The following is a 16,725-nucleotide window of genomic DNA, read 5'->3' as shown; positions in this document are numbered from 1 at the left end:
TAGAACAAAGTTTCGAACATTCACAGCTGCAAAATCGGTCTATACATTTCGGGATCACAAGGGGAATCCTTTTTCTTTCTTGAAAAGGTCCTACTAGTTTCCTCTTGTTACTTTTAGTTTTATTCATGTCTATTACTGAAAAATCGTTTATTACTTTTGTAGTTTTAATCCATTATTTTAATGTAAAAACGTTCGCTCAGGCTAGAAAAATTCGCTCTATTACTGAAAAATCGTTTATTACTTTTGTAGTTTTAATCCATTATTTTAATGTAAAAACGTTCGCTCAGGCTAGGGCTCGGAATTAACCAGCACGCAACATTAGGATCGCGAGGGCTACGCCTCCTGACTCCCGTCGCGCATCTCGCTCTCCATGGTCGCCCCTTTCGGCTCGTAGCACGTCAGATGCGTGTGCCTGTTGCTTTGTATATATGTGTTGTATTTGTGTGTGTGTATACAGTATTTAGGCTAGGGCTCGGAAATAACCAGCACGCAACATGGGGATCGCAAGGGTACGTCTCCTGAGTCCCGTTGAGCGTCTCAATCCTCGATGATCGCCTAAATGCTACACACATACACACACACACACACACTCATACATAAAACAACAGTTAATCGAACCACTAGCATTTGAAATGCAATCAGAATCTCGTTTTTAAAATGAATTCGTTACCATTGCTTCTAGCCGAATACTTATTGCCAGGGGTTCTACTATTTCATTCCCACGTCAATTCGGTAAACACGAATGAGTAAGACACCCCGCGCGAAAGGCTTAATTATTATTATATTATATTATTATTTTATTATATATATATTATATTATATATATTATATTATACGCTTATGTATTACGCTTATATATTATACGCTTATTATACGCTTATATATTATATCATATATATTATATTATATTTGCTGGAAATGAAACTTGCACTCGCACAAATCGCGACTCCCGAACAACAGCCGATCCGTCGAAGCTGCAACGTAAAAATCGATCGGAAGCGGCACGGGAAGTTCGTGACAGAATGTTTCTACACCGAAGAATCGATCGTGGACCGGCACGGCGGCAGGTTCCTCGGCAAGGCAATATTTTGAATCGCGTCGCTACGCCGGGGAAGAAGCGGCGGGGGCAGCGTCGCCGTTCGGCTTCGACGCTTTGTGCATCGATTCACGGATTCGCCGGTCGTATTGAACTTGATCCCATTCCTCGCAGCCCAATTAGCCCACATATAGATCCGCCCATGGTATCGTGTGGGGTGGCTTTCGCGGGGAGTGTGCGCAGTGACAGGGTGAGCGCAGCTTCTGGGGTTGGAGGAAAGACAGAGGCCGGAGGCCGAATGCAGAAGCAGGAGGCAGAAGCGGCGGCAGAGGCAGAGAGGAGTTAGCCTGTGGCGACGCGTCGAGTAGACACGTCGCGATCCCCGACGCCGAAACATCCCCCGATCATGCGAGCGTCGGGCGCCGGTAGCGGGCCACCAGTTTCGTCCCTCTCGGTCGCATCTCGCCCATCGAGATCATCATCCTCTTGCCCCTCCGCTCGCCTTCGGCTGCCAACGGCCACCGTTCGCCGCTGCACCACTCGATTAATCGCCGCTTAAATCGGATCCACCACCCAGCCGAGATTCGTTTGCGCCGCGAGCCTCGACACAGCGGCACCCTTCGAACAACTGCGAACACCGTAGTACCGGCCGCGGAGGTGGGGGCGGGAGGGCGGGGGGGAGGGGCCGAGAATCTGGAACACGAACAGGTGGTGCCGCATTAGTCCAGCGCACGGGAGAGATATAGCGGGAGAGAGAAGTAACAGGTACTGTGACGATTACGCTTCCTTCTTTCGCGATACCGTTCGTATCTCGCGCGCCCACGCCCTCGAATTTTACGAACGCGAATGATTTTCCCGCGCGCGCCGGCAGGCCTCTCTAGTCCACGCCACGGTTATTTTCAACTTCGAACGTACCTGCACGTCGGGAATTTGCCCATCTTCGTGTCTTCTCGCGCGGATTTCGCAACCCTTCCCGGCGATGCTGCGCGAATTCCGGCGGACCGTTCCGATACGCTGGGACTCGGCTGGCTGATTTTATCGGACGTTCTTCCTCGGAGTTCCACGTTTCGCGAGATAAAACGGAACGTTTGGATTTCGCATCGATTTACTGCGGATTTCTGTTTTAACACTTGTGGGTGCGTGGGTGTGTGTGCGTGCGTATGTGTGTGGGGGACGATTTTCTTTGAACGTTTGCGGGTAAGTTTCGCGCGATGATTCGTTGACGTCGCGGGGAGGTTTTCGCGTGGATTTCAATCGGGAATTGTGATTTATGCATGCTGCGATGGAAATACTTGCGACTGTGCGCGCGATATATCGCGGCCGAAAGATTTTTTTTAACGCGGGTGCGGCAACTGCTTCGCGGTTTTGTTTAACGATTTTTAACTATCGCCGAGGCTTTTATAATCGTTTTAGTCAGCAACGTGGTTATTTTCGTTTATCGACGTTTCGATGGAAATGCTTGTGTGTATGTGTGTGTGTGTGTGTGTATGTGTGTGTGTGTGTGCGATGCATCGAAAGACACTGTTTAAGCACTTTCGTATTGCTTACGTTAGGCTCCAGATCAGCATTTATCGAGTAATAATTGATATATTGCCACTTATTTGAACGATTAATTCTTCGGCTTTATCGATGCTCGGTTTTTCATGCGAATTATTTCGATTTTACTATCTGCGATCGAAATAAGCCGAGCTTTCGATTTCGTGTCAAAGCGGATTTTAATATTGAATCTTTTATTTTATCGAGTTCAGTGTTGACATTTGTTTCAGTAAATTTGGCGCATATATTAATCCAGGGAAACGTTTGATTTCATAAGAAATTCGTCCTAAACGTTTCACTTTCGAATACATCGTTAGCACTTATTTTCGAGACTGTATATTAAATATATGTATAAATTTTAACCAATTTTCTCGAAAACGCAGTTATTCGATATTTTTACAGGATTTCTGGATTGGACGATCGATCAATTTCTAAAAAATCGCATTACCGATTGCACATTGTTTCTTTCGTTTCTATCGAACGCCTCATGCTTCGAATTTTAATTATTTCGTTGATTCCTCGCGCACGACGCCCTTTGATTTATTTCGCGCGGTGTGCCACAAATTTGATAAACGTAAACGAGCGTGAAAGAGTTTGGAGAAAAACGTAATGGTAGAACGCACGACTAAATTGTGCATTTTACGAGCTATTATTAGGACGTGATTGATCGGAGTTCCGAACTGTGAAACTCTGATACAAATTGTTGGCGAGGTGTTCATTTTCTGTAGAACGTGACGGAATCGTTGCAATTAGTGGACTAATCTCTGCGTATTTCTCGGCTAAATTACGCGATAATAATTGATATCCTCGGAAACCTGTGTAGTTTATTTGTAAAAATTCGATGAAAAATTCGTTCGTTGTAAAATAACGAAATTTAATCTGAGAAATCCGGGAAAGATTGTCAATGTTTTTTCTATGAATCGTACTGCGGCTAAATCGATAGCAATTTGTTATTGAAATAAGTGAAGGTTTATGTCACGTAAATGTCAAACGTAATTATTATCTTACAATATGTTACAATATGTAATAATGTGTTATTTAAATTTTTTCCAAAAATTTTTAGGAACTTTAAGCGTCGACGTTGCTCAAAAATATTCCAGCAGTTCCACTGTTTTTAAAGAATATTGTTTGTATGCTGGTTAGAAGATCCTCCAGAGATTCTGATCTCGATTTATAATCTTTGTGAATAATTTATTCAATCAATTTGCAATAACTAAATTGGAGAAATATTATCATAAATCATTCTTTCATTTGTTAAATGAGCGATAAAGATTATTCAATTCTGCTGCTTAGCACGTTCTATTAATATTTACTCATCTTTACTGTAATAACGAATGCAATGTTAACGTAATTATGAGTGACAGTGCATAGAGGTCTCCAATTATCCAGAAATTTCATCCTGCGATGGAGACAAAACAATATTTCTCGCTATGATGGAGTTATATACATGCATACGGTGCTGAACAGTGATTTCTGTTTGCATTTAAATTGTTTTTTCGGTAATACTTTAAAGATCAATTCGACAGTTTTCGGATATGGTGGAGTTCCAGGTATATTTTTTACGAAATATGTTTTCGAAAACAGTGTTTGCGGTGACAGGACGATCTGCTTCGAATTTGATCTCAATCGAGAAAACAGGGTATTCCATGAAAGTGGACGAATGGAACGTGTAAATACGTGTTGATATTGATTGCTTTTAATTCTATTAAAATGTATTATGCCAAATTTGAAAGCAATCCAATTATAAAAGCACTTGACAATTGTGTGAAAAACAATATTCAAAAATAATAATCGAAAGTGCAGCTAAATCAAATATCAAAATGATATCGGTGCCCTTTTTAAAAGCGTTTAAAATTAATAAAATTATTATATAGGAAATACAATACGATAGAGAAAATTCTGTATTTGAATTTACGTAAAGTCGACGTTTACACCCCAAAAAATCTTTAGGAAAGTTCTTTCAAAAGTAATACATATTTTTTATAACATGTTTTCAGTCTCCTTTGGGTTTTAAATTATCATTATATAAACGTCTCATTTGTATCGTAAAACATAAAATCCGCAATCAAAATTTGTTTGCACTGAATTGTGCAAGAAGCTTTAGTTGCCACTGTAGCAACTTCATGCTTAGATCCGTGTTCAAATTTTTGTAACAGCAGAATACAATTTCATTTCAATTTAACTCGTTTATATCAGCACAAACAGATTTAAAAGCGAATGTTTCCACTGATGTAATCAGTGTACCAAAGGTGACGTCCTGTACAATGCAAGACGAACGAAGGTGCACCACCCCCTTCGAAAGAATATTTTAAAGAGGATTCAAAAAATGAGAATTGTCGAGTATTCTGGGATGTTGTAAGTGTTTGAAAAACTAAATGGCGTTCGTATTTAGTAAATTCTGTTTGAAATCTTCATGGCTGGTCTAACTCGATGGTATATGACAAGGGGTTAATTACAGTTCCGGAAGTTTTCGCTTTGCTTTCAACCACAGCCCCACTTGGAAACAATTTATAATGATCAGAACTTCTTCGTGCTGAACAACTTCCATGGCAAAAAGTAAAAATTATTGCAACTCTCAGTTTATATCAATGCTGAGATTTTTACAACTGCAGAAGGTAATCTTATATTCACAGTTGTAATTAGTCCGCGGATTTTATGCATTTATGACGGAAACGAATAGATAAAATTCGAAACAGCGAAAACGTTTGAAGACGCTGTTGCGTTATGTTCGACACATTAAACATGTTAAGAACAAATATATATTGTCTGCAGTGAATGTAGGATGCAGAAAGTTAACAGGCTTAAGATTAATATAACTAATATAACTAATATAGGTATATATGCATTTTGCAGTCAATGCAGACAATTTTTATTTCGCATGAATATTCGCAGTCTGGTTGCAATGATTCAAATTTCAATTTTAATCAACGACTGCCTAAGCACAAAGGAAATTGATAACTGTATTATAATTCTGTATTTGTATCAGTGCTCAAATCGTCGTAATAACAGCATAGATCTTTATTTCGGTTCAGAAGAAACAAGCGGCGCTGACATTTATTAAATACCGTTTGCAATCTCCATCATAGGTCTGACTCGGTAACATATGCCAAGGGTTAATTACAGTTTCGAAACTCCTGGTTTTCAGCCGCGAGCATAATTGGAAAGAATTTCCAATAATCAAAATGTTTTAGCGCTTAACAATTTTCTAGAAAAGAAGACAAAAGCTGTTGGCCCTCTATTTTCAAAATACCAGTGGCTCGAATTATTGCAACAGCAGAAGACAATTTCATTTCGATTTGAGAGAACCGAATGACGTCAATATTTAATAAATTCGAATGAATTTGAAATAATCACTACATCTCTGTATTCAATAAATTTCTAGGAAAAAGGGGGAACAACTGTCATAATTAGATTGCGGATCTTTATGCATTTATGGCAATAGGTCAAATATAAAACTGTGGAGACATTAAAAGAATTTAATGATATTGTTACATTATTATCAACATATTACAATTATTCAGAGCGAAGACCGCAGTTTCATGTAACTGACGCTTGTTATAAAATTCAAACAATGCTTATTTTTCATCAAGATCCGTGATCCAATTACAACTAGACTGCGGACTTTATGTTCTTATGAGAAAAATGTCTGGATCAAATTGCAACCAGTGTAACAAACATTTCATGAACTTGAAGTTACTGTTGTATTGTGTTTCACTCATTACAATTATAACGAAAAAAATAAACGCCTGTGTAGCTTTTACATCTTGCAATCGAAGCAGACAATTTTTATTTTGCATAAAGTTCCGGGATCTGTCTTCTGATATTACAATATTTTCTGTTCGGTCGTAGACAGAGAGTTACAGAGGCTCATGAAAATGTTTGAACACCTTTCACAACGCAATAATTTTTTTTCAAATCGGAGAAAACGATCTGAAATTTTTTAAAGACAATAGGGGGACTAGTCCACTAGATAATGATTGGAATACTTTTTCTTAATTTTGCTCTTACTTGGAATGACAAAAAAGGTAAAAGACTCTAGTTTTCTAACTTGTTTCATCTGAGCCTATAGCAAAAATCTTAAAAATGCCATTCGTAGATCGCGGCAACTCGTACGCATGCTGCAAATTTTATCGAAATCGGTCGACGCAAAGTTATTGCGTTACAAAAGGTGTTCCGAACACTTTCTTGAGTCTCTGCAACCCTCTGTCTACGTGTGGGCATAAAATATTGTAATATCAGAAGGCAGCTTTATTTCAATTTGAAAGAAACGTCCGACGTTAATAATTCCGTGAATTCATTCGCACGTTGCAGGGAGTTAAATCACAATTAGAAAAATCTTGTTCCGGTTACAAGCCTAATTGCAAAGAATTTATAATACATCGAAGCACACGCTCACACCGGCTCGTTTTTCCGTCTTTTTCTCCCGTGTTTCACCCCTCGCCTTTATCGAATCTCGTATCGGCATTTTTACCGTTCACTGCTCAATTTTCTTCTCCGTTGGCATTCGATGCCGCGGGTATTTGTTGCGCGGAACCGCTGGTTGTTTCTTGTTTCCCAAGGACACATCGTTGATTTGTTATTCAGCCACGTGGCTGAGAGCTACGAATTATGTGGGCCGCGCCACTCCATCTTTTTCTCTCGACGCGGCGCGCGACCGTCTCCAGATTGCTTCCTCGAAGCTGTCACGTTTCCACGTTTAGTCCTCGGAAACTTAAAACAGATGCTTTCCTTCTTAACGAGTAAATACGCGCGTGAAATCCGCGTACTCTAATCTGCCGCGTTTTACATTTAATAAGCGCGCGACACGCGAATTTAGATAAACACGCGGGACCCTTCGCTCGAGTTTTTGTTTCAACTCTTCGCACGTTGTTCTCTCCGGGAACAGGTTGTTCAGCGAGTAAAGGAGTAAAGTCGGGCTTCATTTACTCGATTACGATCTTAATTCAGAGACCGAAAACCGAAATATTTTAAGGTTTCGGTATTACAGTAATTTACAATAAAATGACACTTCATATTCTATTATTTTTATTCTATTCTATTATTGTTAGTATGTAGCCCTGTGCGAATCGGTATTCACAGCATTCGGTTTTTTTAAAGGTAGTAGAATAACTACCTAAAAATATCGGTATTTTATTACTACAGTAAATTCTCCCAAATTGTGGAGGAGGTACGATTATCCGAACCTCGCGGCTCGTTTTTATAGTTGTTGAAAATTGGCGACTATCAAAACGAGCCGTGCGGGCTCGAATAATCGTCCATTTTTGTTTACAAGCTGAGGGACAATTTGGCAGAATTTCCTGTATTTGTAATACCGATTCATTCTCCGGTCTTAACAACTAACAATGGTCTTTGTCTAAGATGATTCAACTGTCAGACTTCATTTATAAAACTATAATTTTCGATTAAAAACACTTTTATGAGAAGTAGATACACGTTTAAAATCTAAAAAATATGCATTCTTTTACAATCAACTGGAAAATACAGGAGAAACGTTCCGCTTCTTCGTAATAAACGAGAAACTAAAAGTGTGCAAATTCACAGGTTCGAGAAATGGGGTTAGCTTTTCTTACACGGCGGGCATGTAAAATTTGTTTCTTCAGCACATCAGTCTTCGTTGGCCCATTGGTAATATTTTATACTCACATTGAATCCATTTCTCACCATGTACGTCTGAATAGCAAAGACCTGTGCAAAACAAACATATTCTGCGCCATAATTTTCTTCGTAAATTCTCATTTACTATTTTCATTCTTTGCACAACGTGTAGAAAAATCGAGTATTTCGATAGGAAATGAATCTTCCTAAAACGAAGGACATTACTTATTAGTCGAACATAACGTTTATTATTGCTGCCTTGCGATATTATAATGCTTTGAAAGCATTGTACAGTAAAAGCCTGTAGAAATTCGAAGCGAATGTTGTTATCTGCAGAAGTGATTCCATTTATTCGATTTCCGGTCGACGTTCAAAAGTAAGTAAATGAGATATTGGGCACAAAGCTTTGAAAATATTTATTTCCCTCTCCATTTCATCGGCGTACGACAAACAATGCGGTTTGTACGCGGTTCGCATACGATTCGTAATATTCTAGGTAATTTTTAATTACGTTCTGAAGTGTAATAAATATTCTCAACATTGTATACATTTGTTAATTATTCGTAATACTAAGCAGGACGCTAACTTATTTAATTTATGTGAATATATTAGGTCGAATTCCTGCGAAGCTGACCATACTAATCTTTAGGGATCAATGTTATTAACATAGATAACATGAAATTGGTTTAACACGTTTTCATTAATAACAAACACCGAATTGTGGGATACGTAGCTACCGAAATTAAATGATCTCTTCCAGGTAACGGGTTAATTACGTTGTCAGACATTTTATTTTAATGAATTACGATTAAATACATTTCATCGTACGTTTCCCGACACTCGCCTTTTTGAGAAATATTTTACGGTACGCTTTTTGAAATTGGTCGATCATGGTCTCGAGGATTATTTCATTGTTCGTGCCCTGAAATTCGTTTCTACAGAACTACATATTTCATCGTACCTTTTCCGAGATTCGTTTTTTGAGAATTACTTCAGTGTATGTTTTCGAAAATTCGTTTCATGGGAAATGTTGTAATATGTCCGAGAACACTGAATTGTACTATGACATTTAGAATACGAAAGAGTAACCGTATTTTTAACCCTGTCGTTTCATTTTCATTAATTAAATTGCTTCTCAACTCGATAACTTTAATAAGCCGAAAAAGGTGTATTAGTATTTCTCAGTTATTACAATTTTGCTATTGCTTCAATTTACACCCACACATATTTGTCATAACTGCATAAAGATCCTACTCGTCAAGTTCGTTCTATTTGTTAACCTCTATTTAGCCAGTGAGACCCCTCGACCTCTTTACAAAGAACGTGTCGAGGAAATTCACGAAGGCAGTATACGAAAATGGAGAACAGAGCGCAATGACATTAACGAATTCGAAGCATCGTTTTCACGTAAACCAGTGATTGACTCGATCGAATCACGTATATGCTTTTTCAGTTAGCCGCGTAAAAAGAGACGTTAAGAAAAATCGACGTATTTCGATGTACGGGGTGTTCGTTTGGAAAATGTTGAATACTAAAGCTACTCGATTTCAAGAAGGAAATGCGCGATTATTATTATTACTATTATATTATCTTGTATAAAACATTTTTTACCGTTTGCGTTCATGTTTTGGAGATATAAGCGACTACTGCGAATCTTTATCTAGCAAAAAAGTCAAGTAATATAGTGCAATTGTTATTGATTTATCAGCATTCAGCAATAAAAGAAAAATAAATAAAATTCATAAGTAAGCAAATTTCTAATTTTATTGAATATAAACGTTTCATGCAAAAGTTTATTCTTTTCTCGCGTGAAACAAAAATCTATAAATAAAAATACAGGCTTCCATTTAAAGTAACACAGTTACTCTCCGAATAACCTACGAAGCGATCAACGGCAAAAGAAATTAATAAAATAGTCGTAGTTCCTTCTTGAAAACGAGTGACATTTGTATTCGATATTTTTTTCCGAAAATGCGTTGTTCTCGACATATTTAAATTTAAATTTAAGTTTACAAGGGAACACCTTGTATACGCAAACAAAAAAAGATTCAAATTAAACACATCGCATTGCGGATATAAATCCTCAGGGCGTATCAAATACGTTTCACTAAAGTAAAAACGCTTGTACCTGCGAGGCGCAGTACTAGTTATATGATACATAGTTTAGAGCGGCGCCTCATAGGCGACATGTTGGTGTGACAGCAACGATGAGATACGCAGTTCAAGGACACTTCCCTGTTGGAAGCTTTTTTCCCTGAAAATCGTGGTTTCCTTAAAAGCGAACACGACAGTCGTTTCGTGGACGTACCTGCATTTATATTTTCCGTTAGTATAACTAAACGAACTTTCCTGATGGTCACTGTATGTACAAACATGTATAGTGAACATTCCCCGTGGCTACTTCTGCTGAAAAATAACCTTCAGCCTCCGCTACTCTGATTTTTATTGCTGTGTTATACTATTTTTTGAAGGAGATAATTAAACGTTGCTTTTTCTGTAAAACATTTAACGAAATGTTCGTCCATTTGCAAAAATTGCAAAAGTTCTTCGTTGATCGCTATTATCACTTTTTTTCATTCAGAGAATTTCTTTTTAAACATCATCGACGGTTCTATTATATTTTTTAATACAAACGAAGATATGTATTTCGTGAATTCTTTCCTATATGTGAACGTATTGTCGAAGAAACCCGAGAAATGCTCACCATCGATGCTCAGATCTCTATGATTGCTATACTCGAAAAATAATAAATATGTTACAGTTGCAACGATCAATTTAGCAAGAATCATAGCTGCAATAAAATATTTATTTACCGAAAGAGATCTTTATTCGTTACGATAGCGAAACACATTTCAAGCATTTGAACGGCATCGATGCTCTGCAGACTCTTCATATATCTATGGAAATATTTTCTAGCGAATACTCGTTTTCCATCAGAGAATCCGATACAAAGGGTTTCGATATGCTCGCACGGGCTTCGCCTCGTGCGTGAGTCACGCTAGAATTTGCTCACATTTCTTTACAAGCCATTGCGAAATCCTGCAGCTGCGTCGAATGTCGTTAAACTTTCTCGTCTTCCAAACCCACGTAGTTCCTGTGCGGTCACCTTTCGGTCCTCTGTGATTTCTTGCTGCAAATGTAGAACTTCCGTTCGGTTGATTTATTAATGATGGATCGCTCGGTATCCGAGAACTCCGACCTCGATGTTCGAGTGTTTGTAACTGAGAAACGAAAGCTTGTTTTTCAACCGTGACAGGAAAAATATACACTTCAATCTTCTGTAGTAGAAGATACGTAGTACAAATTCTTAATTTTCACTTCATTTTCAACGCGAGTAAAAAGTAAATTTTACTCCCTTTTGTTTGTTTCTTCTAATTTTTCCAATTTCTGACTGAAAGCGTGGTTTTTATCTTAATGGAAATGTAAATTATACGAGAACATTTGTTGCAGAATTTTCAGTACAATATTTTCATCGACTTGTCCCAGCTATTGCAAATTATATTGTTTGTTTAATTTATTTCTAGTTGAATCTAATTCGCGGTGATTACCCCATACATTCCTCCTAAATGTATCTTTACAATCTCAATAATCGTAAATTAGAAAACTTGGTAGATATTATTTCGACGCGTTTCGTAAATCTACGATTAAATCGATTACTATAGCCTGGAACAGTACAATCAAATTAATCATTAACAGAATTATGGTGGCCGCGATGGCCTCACGCAATTTAAACAAGTTATTATTAATACACGTTAATGTAATTATTTAAAAATGCATGCAATCCTCTAACTCATCAAGTTTGCAATGTATCAACGTAAATTTACTTGCAGTTGATAATTTGGGAATATGCAATATTTGCTGAAGCAACAACTGGCAGTAATTGACAGTCCTGTAAAGGGTTAATCATGAAACAATAATATTCGATCTTCCCTCGATGAAATTTTCGGAGATCTACGAAACGCATTTTCTACATTTTCGTTATATGTTCAGATAGAAAAGTTGAAAACGTAAGTTTCTTATTTATTTTGTCATTTGAAGTAATATCGAAGTTAGGAAAATGCATTTTCGTCATTGTCTAGTAGACTAGTCCCTCTATCACATAAAAAAATTCAAGTCGTTTAGTCCAGTTATAAGAAAGTTATTGCGTTGCAAAGGGTGTCTATTCAATTTTGTCTCCCACGCGGCTCGATATAACATATTTTCGTTTGCATTAAAAAAATAGAATAGAACTGTTGGCGGTATATTTAAAGGCATTTGAAGAGACGTCCTCTAAATGACGAAAATCGTAATAGCAATCGTTCAGGAACTTCTGCGATTTCTATCAACGAGCGAACGTTTCGTTAAACGTTTCACAAAAATATCTATTTTCAATCATCCCCGGCTCCATTACCCTAACTGAAAGGAGTTTCGACGCACCGTGCCGCGGTTATGCCACTTGGGATATCGATGCGCAGCAAAGGACATCTTGTACAAACACTTCAGTAAATGCTCAACTACGCGCCGTTACATTATGAAACACCGACGTTGCCCCGAGAGGTTTTAGCAAAGCATTGCTCTATGTTCCGCCTCGGGAATCTCGGGATTCATGAACATTTCATTACCCGATCAAGCACTCCGAAGAGGGAATCGAAAGACATTTCGAAAGTATACTTCGTCTCGTATATTCCGAGTGGGAACGCTTGCTCTTTTTCGCTTTACATACGTTATTTTCTCCTGGGCCTAATCTGAGCGGCAGGCTGTAAATCGATATCGGTGCGGCTTTATTGTTAGGGTCGGACAGTGATTGGCCATTGTCCACCGGCTGCCGCGATAAACCAGGGGATATTTCTGGTGATCAAACCTTAATTGTTCCGACAGTCTCTCGTACTTGTATTCTTCGACGTGAGAAAATATGTTTCTTTCGCTATTACTACCCATAAACTTGAGAGTAGGTGATAGAGAGGGATTCGCGAAGCTGCGACGTTTTGTTTCTGCAACAATCGAGTTTACTGCTCGATTTGATCGGAATTATACTTAACAGCTAGATTTTATCGGAACATATTTGTTAATCGATCTACTTCTTTTCGGATTCGGAAATTCATTAGCTGAGATTCGTCTTCGATAATGACGAGATAAATAGCAAAAATGGAAATATGGTGAAACATAATGGTGCATGGTACATTTTCTGAAGATCATTTGAAAAATGAGACAAAAATCACGTCTTTATTGATTTTTATCTTTTTTTTTGTTAATAAACCCACAAGGTTTATTATTAGAGGGTCCTATGTTGTAATAATAAATCGAACTGCTTAACAATTTTTTACTTACACAATAATTATCTTTTCTTTTCTGTCCAATTTTCTATGAAAATCGACCATTGTGCGTTGTTACGAGACTGTGAATCTTTGTGCCTTTATTTATATTAAATGTTGTATTAAGAAGAACTGATAACAGTTTTAGTATATTTTTGAGCAACATAAGTCAGCAAAAATATTTGTTCCTCTAATTGAACTTTTTAAAAATACGATGTTAAAATAGGAAATTGTATAACACTTACTATATCAAATTATTACTGTATCATACTTGTTTGTGAAAACATAGTACACACCATATTTCGCTACTTGCTCAACGTAGCATTATTTTCCACTGCAGTGTTTAAAGTTAAGCGAAGATTTATGTAACGTTATAGTGTATCAGATTATGTTCATGTGCATACTAAAACTAACAGGTTTATAACAGGCAAACGTTAGTTTCATAACAAAAGCAGTCTGTAGCACTATTTTATAACTTCGTACAGAGTTCATCATAAAAACGAGCAACATTTAATTTTTCACAAAAATAAACATTTTCACCATTTTCACCAAGGAATAGCCGCTTTAGTTAATTTTAGATACTGATAGGAATACGTATTATGAAATTTGGCTGACTTGACTAATAATAGCAATCGAATGCTAACTTGATCAGTTCGGAGCAACGAATCAATATGATCGAGAATAAGTGACCCAGTAATGTTGATATTGAATTAGATTCATAGTTCTTCGGCAGTTTCTCAAGCTAAATCTTTTGGCAATAGTTTGTTCGTAAAATTTAATAATTTCATTTTGAAAAAACAGGTAGCAAGAATTTTTAACACAGACCTCTGATAACGTACTGGAGCTTTTGAAAATGAAATTTTGTTCAATTTACGCTTCTTCGTGTAATATTTTGAAAAGAGTTTTAAATTCACTCATTTCGCATTCAAAGGTTTTAAAGAAATGATTTTCAGTGAGCTATCGTATGATCATAGAACGGACCTTTGAATTCATCAGCGAACATATATATGAATATATATAGTATGAATATATATGTATACATACGAATACCCGACAATTGCTGTCAGATATTCCTGTGAAATGTTCTGTCATTCTGCGGGCGCATTTTATTCATTTCGAACGTTGTGCAACGATAAACGATGATACAGATGACGACAGCAATTCAGAAGTATTAATTGGGTTTAGCAAGCAACATGTGCAATCTTCAAATTAAATCTTCCTTTATTGAATTAATTTATTTCATTACGCCGACTGACTGGTGCTTGATTTATACTTTCAGAGTAAATTGCCATATTCCTCTATCGCAACTTGTTACAAATAATAGGAGCAAAATATATCCTCTTGTAACAATTTCATAGCGCCAATAAAAAAGAACATTTTAATCTATATTTTTCAATAAATTTGTGAAAGTATCGATCTTGATTATTGCGTCGGAAAAAAAGCTGTTCAGAAAAATTCATTTCGCTCAGTCATTGAAACTTCTAAAAAATTCATGTTTTAATATTTTGCAACGTGAACATTAATTTATCCGAAATTCGTCCACGTGGAAACATTATCCCTGCGCTAAAATTAAATACCGGTGTTCGTGAATTAATCATTTCGAACGGGTGTTTCAATTAAGCAAGGTAGCATTGATTATTGCACTGCTGCACAAACGATGCATCCGGTGTTGCAATAAGTGCGTCGAATAAATTTCTTTTTGACAAGAAGACTTCTATTTAATAAATACAATATATAACAATAATTAATTACTCTTCTACACATTTTGGGTAAAACTTTGAACGAATAGTTTCTAAACACTAACCAATTGCTAAATATAATTAAATATAATTTCTATTGATTTCTATGTCTCCATAAAAAAAGAACGTATTAATGTACAATAACGTATAAAATTTGTCTCTACTACTGGAAAGGGTAAGCAGAACTTAGTATAAAAAACTATAAGGAGACCCATTTAAATTGGCAATTTCATAGGACATATCGTATTATGTGCTCTCCGCGAAATCAAGCAACTTTTACCTGACGCTTTTTTTTCTCTATCGTTACAAGCAAGCAAGTTATTCGGCTGGCCTGTTTCAGGTGCCTCACCCTGTATATCACGTGTTTAAAACGCTATAAGATTATAACGTATTCCGTGAAGCGTGTAACTAAGTGCGCGGCAACGTTGCTTATAGGGGGGAAAAAAAGCGAACAAATTTATTCAGTAAAAAAGCCCGTCGCAGTCTTCGTAGATAAGGAAGTTTAAGCGTTATTTTCTACTTGTCTTATTAGGTTTGCCGAAGGTCTTTGCTGAAGAAACTCAAGAAATTGGAGTTCCTGCGGTACTTACGCCACGATAAACGTCCGTGCACGACATACATGACGGCACGGGGACATTTTCTACGGTATCCCGTCGCATAATATTGGACAATCTAGTGTTTATTACGGGATTTGCCGGAAGGAAGCCTATTGGCCACACTTGGTCAACATGCTGAGCCCGAAGATGCAGAGAAGCGGTGAGTTATCAACGAAATTAAACCAAACAATATGTCGCCCAATATATTTTTCACTTGTACAGTATATTGCAATAATAATATAGTATAATATTATAATAAATATAATATGCACGTAATTATTGCATTGTGGATTTTTATGCATTTACAGTACGTTCAGATTTCGAAATTGCATGAAAACCTATAATTTAACAAGAACTAATAGCATTCTCCTATTCTTGTTCCATTGAACAATCTCTTAGTCGACAATGGATTTTTTATTTTCTATAATTTTGATTCTTGTAAAATGTCCTATGAAATTGCCAATTTAAATGGGTCTCCTTATAGTTTTTTATACTAAGTTCTGCTTACCCTTTCCAGTAGTAGAGACAAATTTTATACGTTATTGTACATTAAACATTAATTATATCGGCTCATGCCCCATTGCATATACATACAATTCTCGTTCGAAACGAGAAGGAACAGTTTTCGGAGTTATTTAGCTGACAGATCTTGGTCGACCACCCAGTATATGCACATATTTATAGATCTTACGAACGATGCGGCGCGGTCAAATGAATCTCTGCATTATGAACCTCGGAAATTGAGAGCGCGCTAACACAGAACTGCTAGGCGGCAAAATATTCGAATCAGTGAAACGGTGGAGGATGCGACGGAAATGGTGTCGCCGGTAATTCTGCCATGTAATTAATGTAACTTCGTCGTAAAGACAGGAATGTCGCATTAAAGATAAACACGATAAAGCAATTTTGAAGAATCGAATACTTATTCATTG

General features: G+C 37.1%; 1 protein-coding gene across 5 annotated transcripts in view; it reads left to right on the top strand.

The window, feature by feature from the left end:
* Positions 1–1,327: 1,327 nt before the first annotated feature.
* Positions 1,328–16,725, top strand: part of LOC117224194 (ras-specific guanine nucleotide-releasing factor 2) — a 132,647-nt gene continuing 117,249 nt past the window's right edge. For 4 of the 5 annotated variants that reach the window (XR_004491150.2, XM_076526130.1, XM_076526132.1 and 1 more), the window contains exons 1-2: positions 1,328–1,801; positions 15,730–15,953. Coding sequence is in view for 4 of the 5 variants with exons in the window: in XM_076526130.1 (XP_076382245.1) it covers positions 15,926–15,953 (28 nt within the window). In the remaining variant the exon portion in view is untranslated. The remainder of the gene's footprint in view (positions 1,802–15,729; positions 15,954–16,725) is intronic. The other variant, XM_033476952.2, reaches the window with a different exon arrangement.

Source organism: Megalopta genalis, chromosome 13, assembly GCF_051020955.1.
Source record: "Megalopta genalis isolate 19385.01 chromosome 13, iyMegGena1_principal, whole genome shotgun sequence".
Taxonomy (NCBI): domain Eukaryota; kingdom Metazoa; phylum Arthropoda; class Insecta; order Hymenoptera; family Halictidae; genus Megalopta; species Megalopta genalis.
This window is presented reverse-complemented; position numbering and strand designations above follow the sequence as displayed.